This window comes from Elephas maximus, chromosome 13, assembly GCF_024166365.1.
Source record: "Elephas maximus indicus isolate mEleMax1 chromosome 13, mEleMax1 primary haplotype, whole genome shotgun sequence".
Taxonomy (NCBI): domain Eukaryota; kingdom Metazoa; phylum Chordata; class Mammalia; order Proboscidea; family Elephantidae; genus Elephas; species Elephas maximus.
In genome coordinates this window covers 64,272,194-64,294,667 of record NC_064831.1, presented here as the reverse complement: position 1 = coordinate 64,294,667, position 22,474 = coordinate 64,272,194, and the positions used below count along the sequence as shown (strand labels likewise).

At 52.6% G+C, this 22,474-nt stretch overlaps 2 protein-coding genes across 2 annotated transcripts in view; one reads left to right on the top strand and one right to left on the bottom strand.

Annotated features, from left to right (window-relative positions):
• Positions 1-7,493, bottom strand: part of LOC126087834 (coiled-coil domain-containing protein 33-like) — a 55,245-nt gene extending 47,752 nt beyond the window's left edge. The window contains exons 1-2 of the mRNA XM_049905690.1: positions 7,184-7,493; positions 5,934-6,298 (exon numbers count right to left, since the gene is read on the bottom strand). Coding sequence (XP_049761647.1) covers positions 5,934-6,298; positions 7,184-7,493 — 675 coding nt within the window. The remainder of the gene's footprint in view (positions 1-5,933; positions 6,299-7,183) is intronic.
• Positions 1-22,474, top strand: part of STRA6 (signaling receptor and transporter of retinol STRA6) — a 63,611-nt gene that overhangs the window by 15,463 nt on the left and 25,674 nt on the right. The window contains exons 2-3 of the mRNA XM_049852544.1: positions 13,044-13,177; positions 21,778-21,903. Coding sequence (XP_049708501.1) covers positions 21,794-21,903 — 110 coding nt within the window. The 5' untranslated portion in view covers positions 13,044-13,177; positions 21,778-21,793. The remainder of the gene's footprint in view (positions 1-13,043; positions 13,178-21,777; positions 21,904-22,474) is intronic.

Genomic DNA, 22,474 nt, shown 5'->3' with positions numbered 1-22,474 from the left:
GGCCTGTGGGAGATTGTCCTTAAACCTGCAGAGAGAAGAGAGACCCCTTGGGCTCCCAGCACAGGGCTGCCTTGGCCTCCCTGGCCCCACCCCCACCCCCACCCTCCTGGAGGTCTCACTGGCCCTTGAAGAGTTCCATGAGAATGACCTGCTGCTGCCCTTACCCACGGAGACACACTGCCTGGCACTGGCAAGGCCACCCTCATTCCTGTCTGCAAACCCTCCCCTCTACCCTGAGGAAGGAGGGGCTGTGGGGCTGGGGGCGGCACAGCCATATGGTCTCAAACCAGCCACAGCAGACAGGAGGCAGCAGCAGGGAATGGGATGAGCCTGGTGGAGCTCTGCCCAGAAAGGAAGTCGCCTAGAGATGCCCTAAGGCTGGGACTGGGAAGGGCCTCTGCTTGTGGCTGACAGGGAACCTGGAGGTGGTCCCCCTCACATGCAGGGTACAGCTCCCTTTGCAGCCCCTGCCTGCCCACTCCCGGTTCGGGTCAGGGGCTGAGGAATTGACCTCTGTTCTGGCATCTTTGACTGTACATACTGGAAAAGTTATGGGGGTGGTCCCTCCGCCATCACCTCCCCACCCCCTCACAAGCACAGGAGCCTGAGGACTGGAGAAGGGAGGGTCAGATGTGCACTGGCCACAATAATATTAGCTCAGGGCAACTGATTGTTCCAGCTGGGTCTCCAGGATTCAGGGAATGCTGTGACCAACATTACCATGGCCATTTAGGGCTATCTGTGGGCATTGGCTGAGAAGCAAGGTCTGCCACTGAAGCACAAACTGAGCCTTGACCTGTCAGACTGAGCGCTGACCCTGGTCACAGACAGAGCCCTGACCCTGGTCACAGACTGAGCCCTGACCCTGGTTACACACTGAGCCTTGATTCAGGTCACACACTGAGCCTTGATTCAGGTCACACACTGAGCCCTGGCCCTGGTCATACATTGAGCCCTGATCCTGGTCTCACACTGAGCCCTGATCCTGGTCACAGACTGAGCCCTGACCGTGGTCACACACTTAGCCCTGACCCTGGTCACACACTGAGCCCTGACCCTGGTCACACACTGAGCCCTGACCCTGGTCACACACTGAGCCCTGACCCTGGTCATACACTTAGCCCTGACCCTGGTCACACACTGAGCCCTGACCCTGGTCACACACTGAGCCCTGACGCGGGTCATACACTGAGCCCTGATGCTGGTCATACACTGAGCCGTGACCCTAGCCACAGGCTGAGCCCTGACCCTGGTCACACACTGAGCCCTGACCCTGGTCACACACTGAACCCTGACCCTCGTCACACACTGAGCCCTGACCCTGGTCACACACTGAGCCCTGACCCTCATCACACACTGAGCCCTGACCCTGGTCACACACTGAGCCCTGACCCTGGTCACACACTGAGCCCTGACCCTGGTCACACACTGAGCCTTGACCCTGGTCACACACTAAGCCCTGACCCTAGCCACAGATTGAGTCCCCACCCTGGTCACAGACTGAGCCCTGACCTAGGTTGCAGACTAAGCCCGGACACTGAGCCCAGACTGAGCCCTGCCTCCTGTTCCACGTGCATTCTTGATCACTGCATTCTTAATCTCCCTCCTCTTCCCTCCCTGCCACACATCCACGACCAACATCAGGTTCCGCTTGAAGAAATAACACACGCTATGCAAGTCAGAGAAAATTTGTGATCCTACGATAAAGATCTAAATTGAGTAGATAAAATTGTTGAAATGCCTGATGCAGGACTGAGGATAGCGCAGAGGGGACAACAGCCATGTTAAGGAAGGCTTCCTGGAGGAGGCAGTTTTCAACCTAGACATTTGTATCTGGAGCCCAGAAATCATCCATTCCTGGCCTTGAACTGAATGTTGCGAAGTTGGGCTGCACCCCAAGAATGCAGTTCTTTCCCCATCCTTTCTTCTTGCTGTCTTTTCTCCCCACCATCTCCACCCCTCTTTTCAGCTCTTTTCTCCCCTGCTTTAGAGAGAGCTGGGTTAAATCTTTCCCTCTGGCTTCTTTTTCCCTGTCCACAAACAAAGAGAGAAGGGGAGGATGGTTTCAAGGGTTCAAGGGTCCCTGTGGTTCTAGGCCACATCCACTTCCCAAGAGAGCTGACCCACAGGCCCAAAGGATCGCCTGAGGGCCCCACCCCTCCCTGAGAACCTGGTCTTGCTGCTGTTTCTTCTGCTGTGTCCTTGAGCCTCCAAATCACAGGACCAGAAAGGCTCGCACATTCTTTAGGGTGAACCACTGAGCCATTTGTCTGAGCTGAAAGACACAGCCCCTCTATTCTCTAAAGGACCCCTCTCCATTGTCTGTTCCCCAGAGCCCCAGGGTTGTGATTGCTGGCCCCCAGGAGGGATGCGATTTTCCTCTCCCTTGAAAGCCATTTTCTTGTCTTGGTAGAAGCAGACATCTGACACTTTAAGAGGGAGCATGGCAGGGAGATGATGGCTTTAAATAACAGAAATTAGAGCTGTTACCGCAGGCTCAGCCATCTCGACAACCCCCTTTCTCTGCAGTGGTCTCCCCTCCCTCATACTCATTGAGAGCTGAAGCCTGGAAAGTCCTGTCCTTGTGGCCCCTGGCCCTGGGGTGGCCAGGACGTGTGGGGACCTGGAGAGCAAGGACTGCTTCTCCCCAAGCTCTGTGCCTCCCACACACCCAGTCCTATAATAAACTGTAAGACAAAGAAGGAGGCCAAGGGGCAAAAGAAGGGGCCAGGCCCAGAAGTCTGGGAGTTAGCACCCAGAGGGACTAGACCTTCACATAGCAACCATTTGACAAGCTCACCGCTGTATCCTCAGCACCCAACAAACCAAAAAACCTAAACTAAAAAAAAAAAAAAAAAATCCAATTGGTAAAAGAGCTAAGGACAAAGTGGCCAAAGAGTATTTGTTGATTGACTGACTAAGGAAAGAATGAACAGAAGCCAAAGTGGCCCATGTAATAGGCTGAACTTGTCCCTGGCTCTTGCACACACTGCTGGGTCAGTCTATCTAAACCACAGCCCAGATGGTGTCTTTCTCCCCACAAACCCCTTTGGTGGCTCCCCACTGCTTCCTGAATTGACTATCCACCCCACTCTTCTGCCATTCTGCTCTCCATTCTTTCCATTTTCTCCCATCCTGGGTCCTCTCCCAGCCTGACACAGCCTACCACCCAGGGCTCCACTTCAGCGCCAGACTGGTGCTGGCTGCTGGGGACAGGACAGCCAGGCACCACTGCCAACATTTGATTCCAACCTCAGCTCATCCTCCAGCTTTTCCTTCCCCTCAGCCAGATTACTCTGGACCCTCCCCCTGGAATGCCTACCCAAGTCCCAGAATTGGCACCCCTAAATCTCACCCACTTAGCATGGGGTCTGACAGAATCAGCACTTAGCAAATGTTGGATGGATGGACAATAATTAGATACCACTACCCACCTATTACCAAACCTGTCGTTGCCGAGTCGATTCCGACTCAGAGCGACCCTATAGGACAGAGTAGAACTGCCTCATAGGGTTTCCAAGGAACAGCTGGATGGATAGATGGAAGGATGGATGGATGGACAGGCAGACGGACGGACGGATAGATGAAAGTTTCATCTCAGATGTCACCTTCTTAGGCTCTAAAATCCAACATGTGCACTCCCTCACCAGAGTGCCCCTTCTAGCACGTCTTACAGGGCCGTGTGTGATGTCTACGTTGTAACTGACTGTCTTCAAGCCGGGTGGCACCCTGAACATGGGAACTGATCAAGCTGTGAGTTCCAAACACTATTTTTGCACGAAGGCCCCCAGGAAATGTTGGCATTAAAAGGTATCAAGCACCCTGGGGCTCAGTTTCTACACATGTGAGATTGACCAGTTTCCACCTGTGCTGGCTGTGAGGCCTACCAGACACACTACCTGGTTGCGGAACTTGGCCATATTGGCGAAGCCTCCTACAGCATGGTCAAGGACTAGAACGCCCGCATCTCGGCCTGAGCCTGCCAGGGTCCTGGCTCAGAGCAGAGCCCCTCCTGGCTATGGGAAGAGCTGAATGGGTTTGAGGGGGTACACAGAGGAGATTTCTATCTCCTGGTCACTCAGGCCCTCTGGTGGAACCTGGTCAGAATAAGCAAGATTGAGGTTGGGGATTGAAGGGCCTCAAGCCATATTCACCCACTGCACAAAACAAAAACAAACCAAAACCCCACTCGGTTGGTGAAAGAGCATACGAATAGAATAGAATAAGGAGCCGGAAATAGTCCCACACAAATACAGCCAACTCATTTTTGACAAGGGAGCAAAGACAATTCAATGGAGGAAGGATAGTCTTTTCAACAAATGGTGCTGGAACAACTGGATGTCCACATGGGAAAAAAAAAAAATGAATCTGGACACTGACTTACATCTTTTATAAAAACTAACTCAAAATGGACCATAGACCTAAATGTCAAATGCAAAACCGTACACATTCTAGAAGATAACGTAGGAGAAAACCTAGGTGACCTTGGATTTAGTGATGAGTTTTTAGATACAACGCTAAAGGCATAATCCATAAAAGAAATAATTGATAACTTGGACTTCATTAAAATTAAAAACTTCTGCGAAAGACGCTGTTAAGAGAATAAAAAAGACAAGCCACAGATTAGGAGAAAATATTTGCAAAACACATATCTGATGAAGGACTTACATCCAAGATATTCAAAGAACCCTTAAAACTCACCAATAAGAAAACAAACAACCCAATTAAAAGATGGGCAAAAAATCTAAACAGACACCTCACCAAAGAAGATATGCAGATGGAAAATAAGCCTATGAAAAGATGCTCAACATATAAATGTCATTAGGGAACTACAAATCAAGACAATAATTAGATACCACTACCCACCTATTACCAAAAAACCCAAACCCACTGCTGTGGAGTGGATTCCGAAGGGCGAAACTTCAAAACACTGACAACATCAAATGTTGGGGAGGATGCGGAAAAACAGAAACTCTCGTCCATTGCTGGTGGGAGTGCAAAATGGTACGGCCACTCTGGAAGACAGCCTGGCACTTTTTTATGAAGCTAAACACAGGGATTTACCCAAATGAGTTGAAAACTTATGTCCATACAAAAACCTGCACGTGAATGTTTACTGTAACTTCATTCATAACTGGCCAAAAAAAAAAAAAAAAAAAAGGAAGCAGCCAACATGTCCTTCAATGGGTGTCATGGATTGAATTGTGTCCCCGCAAAATATCTGCCGGCTTGGTTAGGCCATGATTCCCAGTACGGTATGATTGTCTACCATTCTGTTATCTGAGTGACTTTCCTATGTGTTGTAAATTCTATCACTATGATGTTATGAGATGGATTAGTGGCAGTTATATTGATGAGATCTACAAGATTAGACAGCGGTCTTAAGCCAGTCTTTTTTGGGATATACAAGAGAGAAGCGAGTAGAGAGACATGGGAACCTCATACCACCAAGGAAGCAGTGCTGGGAGCAAAGTGCATCCTTTGAACCTGAGGTTCCTGTCCTGAGATGCTCCCAGACCAAGGGAAGACTGATGCATCACAAGGACCTTCCTCCAGAGCCGACAGAGAAAAAACCTTGCCCTGGAGCGGGCGCCCTGAATTCGGACTTCTAGCCTACTGGGCTGTGAGAGAATAAAATTCTCTTTGTTGAGGCCATCCACTTGTGGTATTTCTGTTATAGCAGCACTAGATGACTAAGCCAATGGGTGAATGGATAAACAAAGTGGTACATCTATGGAGTATTATTCAGTGATAAAAAGAAATGAGCTCTCAAGCTACGAAAAGACATGAAGGAACCTTAAATACATGTTGGAAAGTTGTGCCGTCTGATCAGTGAGGGATGAGGGCAGTGGCCAGGCTTATCAGAGAGGCTGGGTCCTGTGCCTTGGGGAGGAGAGATGGCAGAGCCAGAGTGGGACCCAGGGAACACCCACCTGCAGCCTGTGGAGCTGGGGCTCTGGGCACAGTGACACCGGCTGTGGCTGGCTGACCCCTGGAGGGCAGTTTAAGGTGGGTGGCCTTGGGGCCCGGTGCTCATGGAAGGCCACGCTGTAGGCCAGGCCCCCACAGTGGCGGGCGGTGGGGTCTGCGCTAGCCCGGAGCAGAGCCAGGGTGCCACAGTAGCGGTATACGTCCTCGTGCTCCTGGGCATCCAGGTTCATGCGGGGTTGGTCTGGGCGTGGGTAGATGGGGAAGATGGCTTCACCCACCCGCTGGGCTGTGCGTCCTGAGGCCCCATCCAGCCTCAGTGCCTCCACCCGAAGCTGTGCGTCATGATGCCCGTCATTCTTGCAGAATCCTGGTGGGGGAACATGAGGTTCAGAGACGGGCTCTGGGTCTCACTGCCTCCCCCATGGGACGAGGAGGGCAGGCAGGGCCCTCAGGAGCCCTGGCTGACTGAGCTTTGAGTACAAGCCAAGCAGGCTTGGGTAAGATTTCCCTGGAAGATGCTATGGCGTCCTCTCAAGCCCCTTGATAGCCCCCCACCCCCATTTCCTGACAGCCAGTCCAAGCCCACAGGTGGAGGAGAAAGGGCTCATACTCTGTGAGATGGTCCCGGATCCCCACAGCAGCCTGAGGGAGGAGTTCAGCCTACCCCTGAACCCTGTCTACCTGAAGGCCTGGGACTTGGTTTCCCCATGCCCTTCTGCTCCTCATCCCCCAGTAAGCCGGCCTGGGTGGCCTCATAGTCTAAGTAAGCAGGGATGTGCTGCTCCTTCTGGCTCACTTAACTACCCCCTGCTTGGCATTCCCTACCCTTCACATGTTCTGGAAGCTCCCTGAGGGAGGGAAGAGCCTGGGTCTCGTCTCTGTCCACCCCTACACCACACAGTACTCAGGGCGGGGCAGTCAGGGACCGGTTCTAATGTTACTCCGTGTAACATCCAGACCGGCCCAGAGCCTGGGGTGCACTCACAAAGCCATTTCTCACCTGCCTTTTTACTTCTTCCTCATCAGACACCATGTGACCAGCACCAGCGCCCCCATGTCACAATGAAGGAGGCAGAGGCTCAGAGAGGGAAGCGTTTGCTCGAGGTCCACCAGGCAGAGCTCCGGGATTAGGCCTAGAGCTCTGCCCCTGCCCCTGCCCCTCCCAATTCCAGTGAGGCTCCCTGGGGCCTGAACCGGGGCTAGGGCAGGAGTTCCTGGCTCTTCTCCCCCCACTCCCAACCTTACTTTGTACCTTTGGGCAACGTGAAGACAAACTTGTTCCTGGTGGGGGTGAGGCTCTGGCCAGGATCCTGCTGCTCAATGACATCGGTGACAGCAGAGGAGGCAGGGAAGGGGTCCCCATTATTCACTTGCAACTGCACCCCTGCCCCAGAGCTGGCCTGCAGGGGGTTCTCTGCGGAGAGCCGAAGGGCATAGCTGCCAGTCTCGTTAAACCCCACACTCAAGACCTCAAACTCCAGGTCCAGTGTCTTCTCCCCAGCCTTCAGCCTCTGGCTTAGCAGGGATGCAGAGACCCAGGGCTCTGGCCCCCTAAAGGCCATGGCCACTGTCAGTCAGCACTCTCCGTCCCCTCCACAGTCCCAGACAGGGCCCAGTCTGAAAGCTTACACTCTGGGCCCTCAGGGCCACACCTCACCCCTCTCTGTTTGTTTGAAGAGAAACCAGGTAACAAGTCAGGAACCTGGGCTTGTCCTTGGGGAACAAAGGCAGCCATTCATACTTCCCTTTCAGTATTTGTTCATTTTACAAATATTTATTGAGCACCTACTATGTGCCAGGCACCATTCTAAGCTTTTAGAATATAGCAGTGAGCCAAACAAAGATTCTTGTCAGGTGCTTATCTTTTAATGGGAGGAGGGAGCAGGGGAACCAGACAAAAATAAACACTAAACATAGAAAATAAGCAAATTATAATATATGCTGGAAGGTGATAAGAAAATGAAATGATAACAAAATTATCATAGAGACAATGATGATTCAGTGGTAGAATGATCAACTTTCTTGCAGGAGACCCAGGTTTAATTCCCAGCTAATGGGCCTCATTTCATGCACAGTTGTCACCTGTCTGTCAGTGGAGACTTGTGTGTTGCTAGGATGCTGAACAAGATTTAGCAGAACTTCCAGACGAAGATACACTAGGAAGAAAGTCCTGGCAATCCACTTCCAAAAACCAACCATTGAAAACCCTATGGATCACAATGGTCCAATCCACAACTGATCCATGGGGGTGATGAAGGACCGGGCAATATTTTGTTCTGTTTTACGTGGGGTCACCACGAGTTGGGGGCTGACTAGATGGCAGCACATGATAAGTTCTATGGAAAAAATTAGAGGAGGGTTAGGGATGAGGAGGACTATGGGGTTGGGGAACACATGGGTATAGGGTAGTCAAACTCCCTATTTCTGGGAAAGCCTGTCTCTATATGCCTCTTCATTCCCAAAAGTTTTTGACTTGGCTTCTCCCTTGTCCTCTCAAGGGAAGGCAGATAGTGTCATTTCCTGGGAGCATGCCCTTGGCACCTGCTTCTGCAACTAGTTCACCTTTTTAATCAAGACTCACAATGTGGGACATAGATTCACTTTACAGAGGGCCGAGAGCCTTTCACACCAAAGAGTTGTCAAGTTGGACTCCATCCTCCCTGATCCTGGGTCTTGTTATCCAATGGGAGAGGAGAGGTCCTGGAACACCCCTCAGTAAGAACCTGCTCTACCGTCGTCACTATCACCACCACCACAACCACCTTCACTGCCATCACCTCCACCACCATTACCACCATCACCACCTCCACCACCATCACCATCACCTCCACCACCATTACCACCATCACCACCTCCACCACCATCACCATCACCTCCACCACCATTACCACCATCACCACCTCCACCACCATCACCATCACCTCCACCACCATTACCACCATCACCACCTCCACCACCATCACCATCACCTCCACCACCATTACCACCATCACCACCTCCACCACTACCACTACCACCACCTCCACTACCATGACCACTGCCATCACCTCCACCACCCTCACCACCACCTCCATCACCCTCACTTCCACCACCACTACCACCTCCACCACCACCATCACCTCCACCACCATCACCACCACCTCCATCATCACCACCCTCACCACCACCACCATTACCCTCACGTCCACCACCACCACCACCTCCACCACCATCACCTCCACCACCATCACCACCACTACCATCACCACCACCACCTCCACTACCACCACCACTGCCATCACCTCCACCACCATCTCCATCATTACCTCCACCACCACCACTGTTACCTCGGCTATTACCACCACCCACCACCATCACCACTGGTATCACCTTCCGTCATCACCATCATTACCACCACCACACCATCGCCTTCACCCTCACCATCATTGTCATCATTACCCAGTATGATTAGTGACACTCTTCATTGTGCAGCTCCTCGATACCAAGCATTCCATATGGCTCTGTGAGGTAGATATAACTATCCTCATTTTACAGACAAGGAATTTGAGGCTAAGAGTGTTAAGAAACTCGTCCCATATCACACAGTTAATAACATGCAGAGCAGAGATCTGAACCCCGGAATTCTAAGCCTATCTGTATTTTCTTAAGCTAAACATGCCCTGGGACTGGCCACCATTTTCAGTCATCCTAATCCAATGAAATTCATTCTATTAGAGAATTCTATACGCCAAAACTGCAGAGGTATAGTTTTGAGTCTAAAGAGGACACTTAGGACAGCATAGATTTCATTGTAAAGTCCCTTTGACTAGAACGCATGGTTTTCATAGAGTAAAAAATACTTGTTATGGATTGAATTGTGTCTACCCAAAAGATGTTGAAGTCTTAACCTCTATACCTGTGAACCTACCCTGTTTGGAAATAGCGTTTTGTTATGCTAATAAGGTTGTACCAGAGTAGGGTGGGTCCTAAACTTAATCCCTTCTGAGTGGTCTCTTATAAAGGGAAAACACATACACACACAGGCGGAAGACAGATGCCAAGTAAAGATACACCTGCAAGCAATCAAGGAATACCAAGGAATGCCCAGGGCTACAGAAAAAGAAGAACCCTAGAGCCACAGCCTCCAAAACTTTGAGAAAATGAATTTTTGTTCTTTAAAGCCATCCACTTGTGGCATTTCTTGTTATGGAACCACTTGATGCTAAGACAATACCAATCCAAAGATGGTATCGACCCCCCCAGCTAAAGACAGCCTGATTGTATGTAGTGAACTCCCTCGGCAAAGATTAAACTTCAGTTTCTTTGGGTTCCCCCCAAGGAGAAACCGAGGCAACGAGGGTTTAGAAGACCCGGGTTCTAGTCACCTGATTGGCAGTTGTTCAGCAAATCCCTGCTCCTCTCTGGAAGTCAGTGCCCCCATCTGTACAATGGGTGGTAGTGGGGTAGATAAGTCATTTCACACCTCTGACAGTCTGAAATTCTGTATAAGTCATATTGGGAAAAGCCATAGCATGGCCATTTTGGGGAAAGAGTGGGTAGCAGGGATTGCCTGGAACCTTTGCCTCAATAGCTAGGCGTGGCCAACAGCCTGGGTCTAAACCCATTGCCATCAAGTCAGTTCTGACTCGTGGCAACTCCATGTGTTACAGAGTAGAGCTGTTCCATAGCGTTGTCTTGGCCGTGGTCTTTACAGAAGTAGATTGCCAGGCCTTTCTTCTGTGGTGCCACTGGATGGGTTTGAACTACCAGCTTTAGTTCAGTAGTGGATTGTAACCTGTTTGTGCCACCCAGGTGCCTTAGCCTGGATCTAGAGGCTGTGATTTGCCTCTGCCAGGTCTAACATCATGGACAGTAGTCGTTCAGCAAAAGCAGCTCTCTTCCCATGCATGTTTGAAGCAACCCTAAGAGATGTTACAAGATAGGGGTCCGTCCCTTCTGCCCTGGGCTCAACCTCTGTGCACTGTACCTCAGCCCTGTGCCCCCGCAGTCAGGCCCCAGACACAGACCCCTGCTTTCCCAGCCTGCGTATCCTGGATCCCTTCAACATTTCCCGTTTCCCCCCTCTCTCCCTTCATCTCCCCACCTCCCACTTTCTACAAAAGATCTGAGGTGACTGTGTTGGCCTTAGCATGAATTTTGGGATCTCCACCATCTGACCTCTGCACCCCGTCACTTCTGGCCTCCCCACCCCGACTCTGGCTCCGGGGAAGGCTCACTTTTACCCCAGGCCAGGCCTGCCCTTTCTCGCCTCCCTGCCTTTGCTGGTGCTATTCCCTCTGCTCAAAGTGCCCAGCTCCACCTGGCACAATCGTACTCACCCTGCACACTGGCTAAAAGCCTCCTCCTGCCCTCCTCTGCCACACCGTGTGCTTCCCTCTCCTGTCTCAAATGATGACCTGTCTGCACTGGACTGAACGTTCCTTCAGGGATGATGTTTATGTGCCCAGGACAGGGCTGGGCAAGGGACAGGTGATTGGAAGAAGGTTAAATCATTGTAGAATGAACAGATGCATGCATGAACAAATGGAAGAATAAACGAATTCATGAGCAAACCTGACCCAGCTTCTTGTGCAGAGAAGAATCTGGAAACTCAGGTTCTTCTGGCTATGTCATCTGGATTCCATGAGACGCAAAGACCATTTTGGGTCTTTGACCCAAACTGGGACTCAGACCTGCATCCTGGACCTGGATGGGCAAGGCATGTGCCCAGGAGAAAGGCAGCAGTGTGGGGGTGGGTGGCAGGGCAGAGGCAGGTGCTGCCTTGGGCCTGGCCTCAGTTCTACTGGGCAAATCATGAAACCTCAATGAGTTCTAGCAAATCAGGGCTGGATGGCACTCCCATTTTACAGAAGGGGAAACCGAACCCAGGGCAGCAAAGCAGGACTAGCTCCCTACTCCCTTCCCAGAATTCTTTCCACTCCCAGTTGCCTACTGATTCAGTTTCCTGCAGTTTTCAAAAGGCTTCAACTCCAGGAGAGGCTTTCCTGGGTGGCAGAGGCCTTGCAACCCCTGAAAGAGCCAGGAAGGGGTGGGGCGGTGGGGTGGGGAGGGAACAGTGCTGATTTCCAAGGCCCTTTCCTTGGCCCCAGCATGAAAGGCTTTAATGAGACCCTTGAGTTTTCTTTCTTCCCCAGAAGAAAGGCCACTGAGCCCTCTGGCTTTGTCTGGAAGAGCCTGGGCCTGTAATTAGCCCACCCCAGAGGGCCCCCTTCCTGCCTCCCACAATGGCTTCTTTCAGCCTCCACCAGCTGACACCCCCCATGGCTCCTGAGAGACCTCGGACCCATCCCCAAAGACCCACCCCCTGGGCCTTTGCTCAGAGCTGATTCCTCCAGGCAAGGCCATCTGTGAGTCTCCTAGGACTGTTATCCCCTTCTCCAGATGAGGAAACGCAGCCTCAGAGATAGTGTGGGGAGTGACACCTGGACCTCGAGCTTCCCGATTCTCAGGCCAGTATGATCATGTGATCTTCACCTCCCCACAGCGAGACTTCAGCACCCAGCCCCCTCCAGCAGCCTCCCCCTCCCTACAGTGGAAATGTCCCAGGCCCTCACCCCACTCCCTTCAAATCCAAAAGGCCAGAGGCTCACGTGATGATAGAATCACAGACTCAAACCAGCAAAGTGAAGGCATGGGAGCCAGCTGCTTTCCATTGCACAGATGGGAAAACTGAGGGCGGATCAGGAAGGGACTTGCTTGTAGTCATTCAGGACAAAATTAGAAGGCCGGCCTCTTCCCTCCATTAATTGTTGTGATTAGGGCAGGGGTCTGGCTACCTTCGAGCCTTCCCCTCTAAGTGGTAACTGTCATCCTCCCACCTCTCCACCTCACCTTCCCCATCCAGTTCTCCTGGCCCCTTGCCCCAAGCTCCAGCGCTGAGCACAGTCAGGAGAGTCTTGGTCATTCCTGAAGCCCTCTTGCTCTTGCCTTCAGCTAAGCAGGAGCCGGCAGAGGAGAGCTGGGCCTGCAATGGCTAATCCCTGGGCTTGGCAGACAGTCCTGTCTGCCAGCCTTGCCTCAAGGGGAGAAAGCTCCTGGGGCGGAAGGAGGGAGAGGGTGCTAGCCTTGCTGCCAGCGTCAGCGGCACTGACCTTTGCCTTCTGTGTGTCCAGTCACCTGGCTGCTCTTCTGGGCTCCGAGGACTCAAATCCCTGAGACAGCGTCCAGCCCGGCAGGGCCCTGCAAACCCTGGGGGTTCTGCGACCGGTGCCAGTCCTCCTGCAGCACCAGGGGACAGACAAAGCAGGTAACCGAGGGGAGGGGGCAGGAGCTGGCAGGGGCAGTACCAAGCGCAGGGCAGGGCAGGGCCCATGACCAGGGATTTAGGCAGGGGAGCGGCCAGCTAGGAAACGGTGCTGCTGAAAACCTTTACAGCCAGGCTTAGAGAGAGAGAAGGAAAGTAAAGCGCAAGAGAGAAAAGTAGGAAGAAAAAGACAGAGAGAATCATAGAGACAGACACAGAGATAGAGAGAGACCCAAGAGACAGAGTGAGACACAGAGAGAGTTAGAAGGAGAGGCAGAAAAATGGGAGACAGGCAGACTGCATCGAACAGAGAAGGGGTGAGATATAGGGACGGAAAGAGAGACTGATGGACAGGAACAGACAGGCAGACAAAAGGAGAGGTAATGAGATAGAGAAGAGAGAAGCCAAATAGACAAACCCATTAGTGGGAGTAGTAGACAGAGGTTCTGCTGTGTTCTCACCAGAAAGAATACTGAGAGGTATGTCCCAGACCTACCATTTGGCTTAATTAACTTTGGGAGCCTCCCCCTGATTCAAGGACTGGGTCCCAAAGGGGTTTACAAGCTACAGGATGAGCAGAGTAATAGTTCTGAGAGGCTTTTGGGGAAAGAGCCATGAGCTTGGCAAAATGGGGGAGCCTCTGGCCAAAGTGTCCTGGCTCAATCGCTGACCCTAGCATCTCATATGGCCTCTCTGGGCCTCAGTTTCCCTTGAATGTGATGGAGAATATGGGTCGAGCAAGAGCCTTTGAGGTCTTCTCTAGCTCTGTGATCTGCTTTAGCTTGAGCTCTATCTTTGCAGTTAACTTACTGCTCCATCCTACTGTAACACATGACCTCCACCTCATGGTCCAAGATGGCTGCTTGAGATCCAGCCATCACAACTGCACTTCAACCAGCTGGAAGGAGGAGGGGTAAAGAAGAGAACACCTCTCTTTTTAAGAACACCTGGAAGTTATATTCAATGCTGCCTTTTCTGTCTTGTTGGTGAATACTTAGTCTCATGGCTTCACGTAGAGAGGCTGGGGAATGTGCAATAATGAATTATGGACAGAATTCACTTTACACAGCTCAGTGATGCCTTCATAACTTCTCATCCATAGCAGGGTTCAACACAGGCTTAGCTTTCCCTTTTGCTATTAAAAACAAATTACATATGCATTGCAAGTTTTAAAAATACACATTTCAAACACATTAAAATCTCCATCCTCCCAAACCGATCCTGTCCCCAAGGGTGACCACTGTGAAAAGTTTGTTGTGTGTCTGCCAGCTTTGCTTTTTATGTATTTACATGCACACATATGTGTTAAAGGAACATCAAATAAGATCATAACATACAACTCACTTTCTTGGTTATCGTCACTTGGCAATGGGTCTTGGGGTTTCTACCATGTCATTCCACAAGGAGGTACCTCATTCTTTTTAACAGCTGAATAGTACTCAACCATATGGAAGTTTATTAATGGATATTGGGCTTGTTGCCGAGTTTTCGCTATTCCAAACAGCCCTGGGCATCTTCTCTGCATATATATGTAAAGCATCCACTGAGGATGGTTTCCTAAAGGTCTCCTCTCTCTTTGTGAGGTGGGTTTGACCCTTTCTCCCTGGAAAGCCCCTCTTGATGGGGAAGGTGGCGGTCCGTGTCTTGCCCTGGGCTTTTCTCTCTCTCTTCCCCTCTCTCCCTGGGCAGGCACAGCCCTGGCATCATCCTCACCTCTGTGCCCTCTCTTCCAGGGTCTTCACCATCACTGGGAACCAATCTCACACCCTATAGCCTGTGCCTCCTAGGCTGCCACCCTCTAATTTGTTGTGCCCCATTTCTCCTTGGAGGGGAAGAGGCTACCTGCCAGCTCCCCTCTCCTGAGACTTTAGGGTCCCTTTCTTTTCCCAAGCCCTCACCGCCCTGCCTGCCACAGTACCTTTTGAGCACTTTTTCCCCTCCCTTGGTCTTGTTTATGAGTCGGAAGCGATTCAGTGGCATTGGGTTGGGTTTTTAGTCTTGTTTATATCCCTACACGGTGCCCCCTGTACGAGGAAGAGGGGAAAGCATGACGAGCCTGTGCCAGCCCCTTGGGCTCAGTGATGGAAGACCAGGTCTAACTGTCCCTGTAGCCTAGTGGATGGGAGGCGGGTGCTGCAGGAATGTCCTGGGAGGAGGCTCAGGGCCCCAGAATCCTGGGGAGAAGCCAGGCTGTGAAGAGTGGAAGAGAAAGTTCTCTGAGGGGCTCTTTGGGTGACACCTGGAAGGAAATCCTCAAAGCTCCATGGAAGTGCGACAAGTCCTCCCCACCCCCTCCCATGGGCAGGGCCTTCAGCCCAGCTGGGCAGCAGCAGGATGCTGACCGTGTTATTAAAAGCCGAGTTGGTGGTTCCCCTCTGGTTTGGTAATTCATCCAGCAATGCTACCCCTGAAGTGATGGATGGTGACAAATGAGAGCTGGTAGGGGGTTCCTGAGCCCATCCGAGGCCACAGCTGGAGAAACTCAGCCATCAAAGCCCTGCACAGGCTCCTCCACAGAGGTGACTCTGAGGGCCAAGGAGATCAAGTTTCGGGCAAATGGCTTGGGGGGTGGAGAGGCTCCGTTTTGGAGACAAGCCTCCTGTGTGTAGTGTGGGGCCCCAGCCTGCTGTGGGTGGAAGCTGGAGAGATGGGGGTGGGGTGGGCTCCTCTGATCCTGGGATCGCTGGCACGAGGTCTGGAGGCGGGAGGAGGGGCAGGGCCAGAGCTGGTGGGAAGGAGGGAGCCGCTTTTCCGGGAGGAGATCAAACACCTCTTAAAGCAGGTGCTGCTGGGGACACTGCCTGGGTGAACTGCTGAGACCCACAACAGCCACCCCTTCCTGAGCCCCAGACCAAGCTGGGGCCAGGGCTCAGAGGAGGTGGCCCTAGTTGTTGGGGAACACTCTGCCTGCCTGGAGGGGCTCCCCAGGGTGCAATAAAGGAACCGGAAGAGATACAGAAAGGAGAGGTCAAGAGAGCTGCTTGGTAGAGGTGGGGCTGCAGCCAAGTCTGGACGGCCAGGTAGGATTGGAACAGGTGGGGGAGCAGGGAGAAGGCACAGCAGGGGGTACAGCATGAGCAGAGGCTTGGAGGAAGGAGTGGGGCAGAGCATCAGGGCTGAACAATTTTGAGGGATAAGTCTGGAGACCTGGAGATGGCTGAGCTCAGGGACACTGGGGAGCTAGTGGGAACTCCCAAGGGCAGGGATAGGAACCATGTCTGAGCAGGGTCTGACTGCCTGTGGGCAAGAGACTGGATGGAGGGCCTTGTCCTGTGGTCAGCAGGGGAACAGGGAGAGAGGACTCACAGAATCTGCCCAGCACCCACTGTCCTTGGTGAGGAAGGAAGGCAGCACAACATCTACCTCTCAAGGCCAGGTCATGGTGGCACCACCCCAGGGAGGAGGTACTGGGAGGGGAGAAGCCAGTGCACTTATAGCTGGGGGAATCTTCATGATCTTTGGGCCAGTACTCTGAAGCCAGGAAATTCTCTGTAGCATCTTGATAGGACTAGCTCCTTCTTGATTGCCTCCCCTGATGAGGGGCTCAGTATTCTGTGAGAGTGAGAAAGCTGCCTTTGTCCCAAGCTCCCCCTCCTACCTTCCCCCCTGTGTGTCAGTTCTGGTTTCTCCCTCTGGGAAGGGAAGAACACCCTGCTCCCCTGGAACAGACACTAACCTCCTACTTCTCACCAGTGTGCACACTCATCCCTAGAGCTCAACCTCTCATGCTATGATGAGGCTGTCGGTGAGAGGGGCCTGTGAATTCCAGTAAGGAGTGGGTGCTATGTCAAATGATGCTTCCGACCCTCTTTCTGCATGGCAGGACCTGAGCTGGGTGAGAGTTAGGGAGCCATCCGGGTTCTCCCCTGGCTAGGGTAGCAGCCAACAATACTGTTCCCAGCCTACTGCCTGGGGTCAAGCTCAGTCTGGGACCAGCATTAGGCATCTGCGGTGGTGGGGCATGGGGGCAGACTCTGAGATTCTGGACCTGCAGGGGTTCCACCTGCCTTGGCTGCTTATCTGAGGGCTCATAGAAGTGGCTGGCTGCAGACGCATTGGCCATCCTCACCCTCATCCTTGCTCCTGGACTGAAGCACCCCGTGGGTATTTTCTCTGTGGTGCTGCTGGGGATTGTGGGTGTTGCTGAAGTTATCGGGTCTTACTGAGGTTTGGGGTGTTGTAGAAGTTTTGGGCGTGCTGCTGGACTCAGAAAGCAAAGGGCTGGGCCAGGGGGGTGATGAGCAATGGGGGAGTCTAGACTTACTGTAACTTCTTGTCATGGTTTTGACCATCTTGCTTCATTCAGCTTGTGCTTGATTTGCTGGTCTGAGGTGTTCGCTGAGGCTGGTGTGGTGCCAAGGCTCTGAGGTGTTTTAGAGGTTCTGGGATGTTGCTGAAGTTCTGTGGGTCCTGGGCGGGGGGAGGATATTGAGGTACCAGGGGACTTTTTGGGGTTACTGAAATTCTGGGGATGTTGCTGAGATTCTGGAGGTACTCTGAGGGATCTGGGAGTCCTTGGGGGGTGTTTCTGAGGTTCGGGGGTGCTTCTGGCCTTCCCTATTCCCTCTGACCCACTGTTAGCTCCTTCTGAGCTTAGCACTTTGCCCTTTGAGGATTTTGATGACCACTGGCTGCTGAAGACACGCACGGGGCCTCTGTTCCTGGACACAAGAATTCCTCAGGTTTAATCAACTTGAACAAAAACAGGGAGGAAGGAAGCCCTGCCTGTCCTCAGGCCTTCATGGACCAGCTCCAGCAGAGGGGCAGGGTGGCTTGTGCCAGGCCCAGATGGAAGATGGCCTCTGCCTGCCCAGCATCTGGGAGCTTTAAAGAAAAAAAAAAAATTATTATTCTTTTTTATTAAGGCAGAAGTATATACCACAAAACGTACACCATCTCAACAATTTCTACAAGTACAATTCAGTGACATTGATTACATTCCTCAAGTTGTGCAACCGTTCTTGCTAGCCTATAAGTTTCCTGGGACCCCCTCCCACAGCAAGCAGGGCTCAGTGCCCCCCTAGTCTGTACCCATCTGGAATCCTGCTGACCGGGACTACTGGGCCAAGGTCTCCTTGGATATTGGCCTCAGCTTTTTTTTTTTTTTTCCAACTGAACATGCCGTCGTGGGTTCACACGGGCCTCAGCTAGGCAGCCCAAACCCTGCCCTGCTCCCTGCTCACCTCTCAGACACTCTTTCTCAGTTCTCCTAAGACACCTACACCTCCCTCTGTTTACCATTCCTGACCCTCCTGCCCTCTGGCTACTGTGCCCTCACCAGGGGAGAGGGAGGAAGGCCACCATTTCCTCTCCTCTGCTTAGTGCTTCCCTGAAGATGGTCGGCAACTCCCCAGTATGGAGGGACGTGGCACTGTGGGCACTGGGCTCCCCTTAGGAGGTGTGATAACCCTGTTGGGGATGAGCAGGGTTTGGCTCAGGGATGGGTGCAGTGGGGAAGGGATGTGCCTGGGCTTGGAGGAGGCCCCCCCGCCCCCCGCCAGACTGGCTGTGGCCGCTGAGGTTGATGGGGATTCCTTCAGGCAGCCTGAAGGCCTTTCCTCAGTGCCCAGTTGGGACCCTCTTCCTTCCTTCAGGTCTCTGCTCAAATACTACCTCCTCAGCCAGGCCTTCCCAGGCCACCCTGCCTAAAACAGCTCACTCCTGCCAGTCTCTCTCCTTCCTCCCCTGGTGTTATTTTCCCTCGGCACTCAGGGCACAGTACGCGCTGTCTCCCCCACTGCACGGTGAGTTCCACGAGGACTTTGTCTGTCTTGCTCATCGCTGTATCCTCAGCATGCAGAACAGGGCCTGGCACATAGTTGGCATGCAGTAGATATTTGTGGGTGAATGAACGAGCAAAGCAGCCTGGCAAGGGCAGAGCTAGGCTTCCTCTAAGAAGAGAGCTGCTTCTGATGTCTAGCCAAGATTATCTCTGCTTGTAGAGGAAGTGAGCCTCCCGTCCTCAACTTGTCTCCAGTGATTGGAGGTGTCATGAGGGGGTGGAGTCCCTGGGTATGCATACAGTTAACACACTTGGCTGCTAACCCAAAGGCTGGAGGTTCGAGTCCATCCAGAGGCAGCTCAGAAGAGAGTCCTGACAATCTGCTTCGAAAAAATCAACCACTGAAAACCCTGTGGAGCACAGTTCTACTCTGACATATATGGGGTCACCATGAGTGGCAATCGATTTGCTGGTAACTGTTTTTTTCATGAAACCCAAAAATGCTGCCATCGAGTAGATTCTGACTCATGGCAATCCCATGTATGTCAGAGTAGAACTGTGCTTGATACATTTTCAGTGGCTTTAATCTTACCGAAGTAGATTGCCAGGCCTTTCTTCTGCAGAACTGCTGAGCGGATTAGAACAGCCAACCTTTTGGTTAGTAGCCAAATGCAAACCATTTGTGCTACTCATGAGGGGGATTTAAAATGAGATAGGAGGTGGCTGCTCACTAAGCTAAGGTTTGAGACTACTGAGCAGGGAAGGGGGTGCTAGGCTCTGATGTTGGAGCAAGAAAAGTCTGGTAAGCTTGGATGGTAAAACCCAGGGCCAGAACAGGGGGTGATATGGGACAAGCCTATGTGAGCAGGTAAAGGGGAGAAGAAGGGGAAGAAGAGGCAGAGCTCTGCCCACAGGGAGCTCATAGCCAGGCCTGGACTCATCTGGAATCCCTGGGGTCAAACAGCCAGTGTGGGCTCCTGCATTGCATCACATCAAGTTCAGGTTCAGCTTTGAGTCACTTCTGGGGGTGGGGGAGGGTGGTCAGTGGCATCTTCCTGGAAAAGGGGTTCTTGGGAAAGAAGGAGGAGGAAGTACTCGGGTCCTAATCTTGGAAAGCCTTGTGAGCCTGGCTAAGGAGTTTGGATGAGGAGCCTTTAGGATTTCAGTTCTATTTCCTCTGAGCCTTCTTCACCCATGCTGTTCCCTCTATCAGGACCATGCTTCCCTGCCTCCGACCCCCACTCCATGCTCAAGCCCCCACCCTCTGCTCAGAGGACTTGCCCTTGCCCTTCAGATTTCCAGCGGAAAGGCTACTTCCTTCTGGAAGCCCTCCCTGATTCTCTCAGACCAAGTCAGGTTTCCCTCGGCACACGCCCTGGCACCCTGGGCCTTCCCTTCATCACCTCAGGCTTTTGAGGTCACTTACTTACTTGTCTGAGTCCCTGGCTGAATGGCAAACTCTCACATCCCCAGTGTCCAGAACAGTGCCTGGCGCGTAGTAGGTGCTCAGTAAATTTATGTTGAAGGGATAAATCAAAGTTAGTTAAAAAAAAAAAAAAAAAGAAAGTTTGTTAAATGAATGTTTTGCCTGGGGAAGACCACTGCCTAGGCTCTGCATAGGGTATTAGGGGGCAGGGGCCCAGGAATTAGGGCCTGAGAACTGCTCTCTGCCTTCGTTTGCATCTTGTCCCACCCTCTAGGCTGGGGTCCAGGGACCAGGAGGGGAGCCAGCCAGGGCTCCAGCTCTCAGGAGAGGCACCCTCAGCCCCTTACCAAACTTCAACTTCCTGGTCCTCACCCCACACCCTGAAGGAGCCAGAAGCCAGGCGGGGCCCTTCTTGGCTATCCGTGGGTCTGGATTGTGTTTAAAGGACTAATTTCCGCCTTGTGGGGGTGAGTTATCTCCTTGTGAAATCAAGTTGGAGAAACAAAAAGGTTTTACCAGTGAGACGCAAGTTGCCTCCTTCATGGAAACCCCAGAAGGAACGGACAGGCCCCCGTCCCTGCCTCCGCCCCCAGCCCGGCCCCAGCAGTCTCCTTGGGCTGCCAGAATGCTGGACTTGTAGGGGGCACTGCAGATGTGGTAGGCAGGTGTGGAAGCTTTCGGGCAGGCGCTGGAGTAGGTATGTGTGTGCAGCCAGGTGTGGGGGGAAGGGGGACCCTCCTGGCCACACCCTTCAGGGACTGGGGAACCAATGGCACTGGCACCCTCTCCCCTGGGAGGGGGGCTTTAAAGTCAATGACTGTGGTGTGTTCCTATCATTGATGCCCAAAGGGGCCAGAGAGGAGCAGGGTGGGACTGAGGGGTGGTCTTGAAGGAGCCCGAACAAAGGGGCTTTGGGTTGGACCCTGAAAGTGAGGGAGCGGGGGCACCCAGCTGGGAGGGCCAGGCTGGACCTTGCTGAGCCCGCCCCGCAGCCCGCCCACCCTTTCATCTCTGCAACTCTTTCCTCTTTGTCATCCCTTGGGAGTGTGTTTGTGAGTGCGTCCCGGTGGGCTTGGATAGAGGAAGGAGTGAGGGTCTCAGTGGGCGGCTCAGATTTGCCAAACCTTCTTTGAAAATCTCCTCTGGGCAAAGACCTGTTGGACAGATAGATGCTCCAGCCAGAGCCCCGAAGACCCCAAAGGGGGTACAGTTAGCTTCTGCAGGACTGGGCGAAATTGGGCAGGAAGGGACGGGAGGAGATACGAGAAGTCCGTCCCCTCCTCCGGTGCCAGCCTGCCCAGGCCCTCACTCTCAGACAGGCTTTTCCCAGGCAGCTAAAAGCAAGAAAGTAACCTTTAGGATTAACAAAAACATTTCTTTGTTTAGGTTTTTTTTTTTTTTTAAGCCTTTTTTCACATCTGTAGTGGCTTTTTTTCTTTTGTCTGGGCGTCAAAGGCAAAGGTACGAGAGAATGTCGTCCCAGGCAGCCGGAAACCAGACCGCTGGGGCCACAGAGGACTACTCTTATGGCAGCTGGTACATCGACGAGCCCCCAGGGGGTGAGGAGCCCAAGCCTGAGAGGTAAGTGTGGGAGCCCTGGACCAGTCTGCTCATAGAGTGGGGTGTGGCAGAGGTCACAGATCGGGGAAGTGGACTCTGAGCATAGGCTCCTAAGATGGGCTCTCTAGCCCAGATCTGCTCCTTGTGTGCTGTGTGACTCTGAGCAAATCACAATCTCTCTGGGCTTCAGTCTCCTATTAAATGTTCAGTCTGTTAAATGGAAACAGCCCTTGCACTGCTGTTAAGATGCTTGAGGTGGGGACCTAGGCCAGGCTGGTCGCCTCAAAACAACCCTTGTGCTACGTTAAAATACAGATTCCTGGGCCCTATCCTTGAAGATATGGATTTAGCAGGTCTGGGTGGGGCCCTGCTGGCTGTCTTTTGAGCTAATCCTTGGGTGATTCTGGCCTGTCACCAGGTTGAAGGAGCTCTGGTGAGTGGTCGAGGGAAGTCGTGCCTGGCCTTCAAGTGGTTACTGGTCTCTGTGGTGACCATGTGGGGTGTGGTGTTTGCAAGGGTCAGGTTCTCTGGGCAGGCAGAGAAGGGAGGGAGAGGCAGAGAACCTTCAGAATAAATCCTGGTGGGGGCTCAT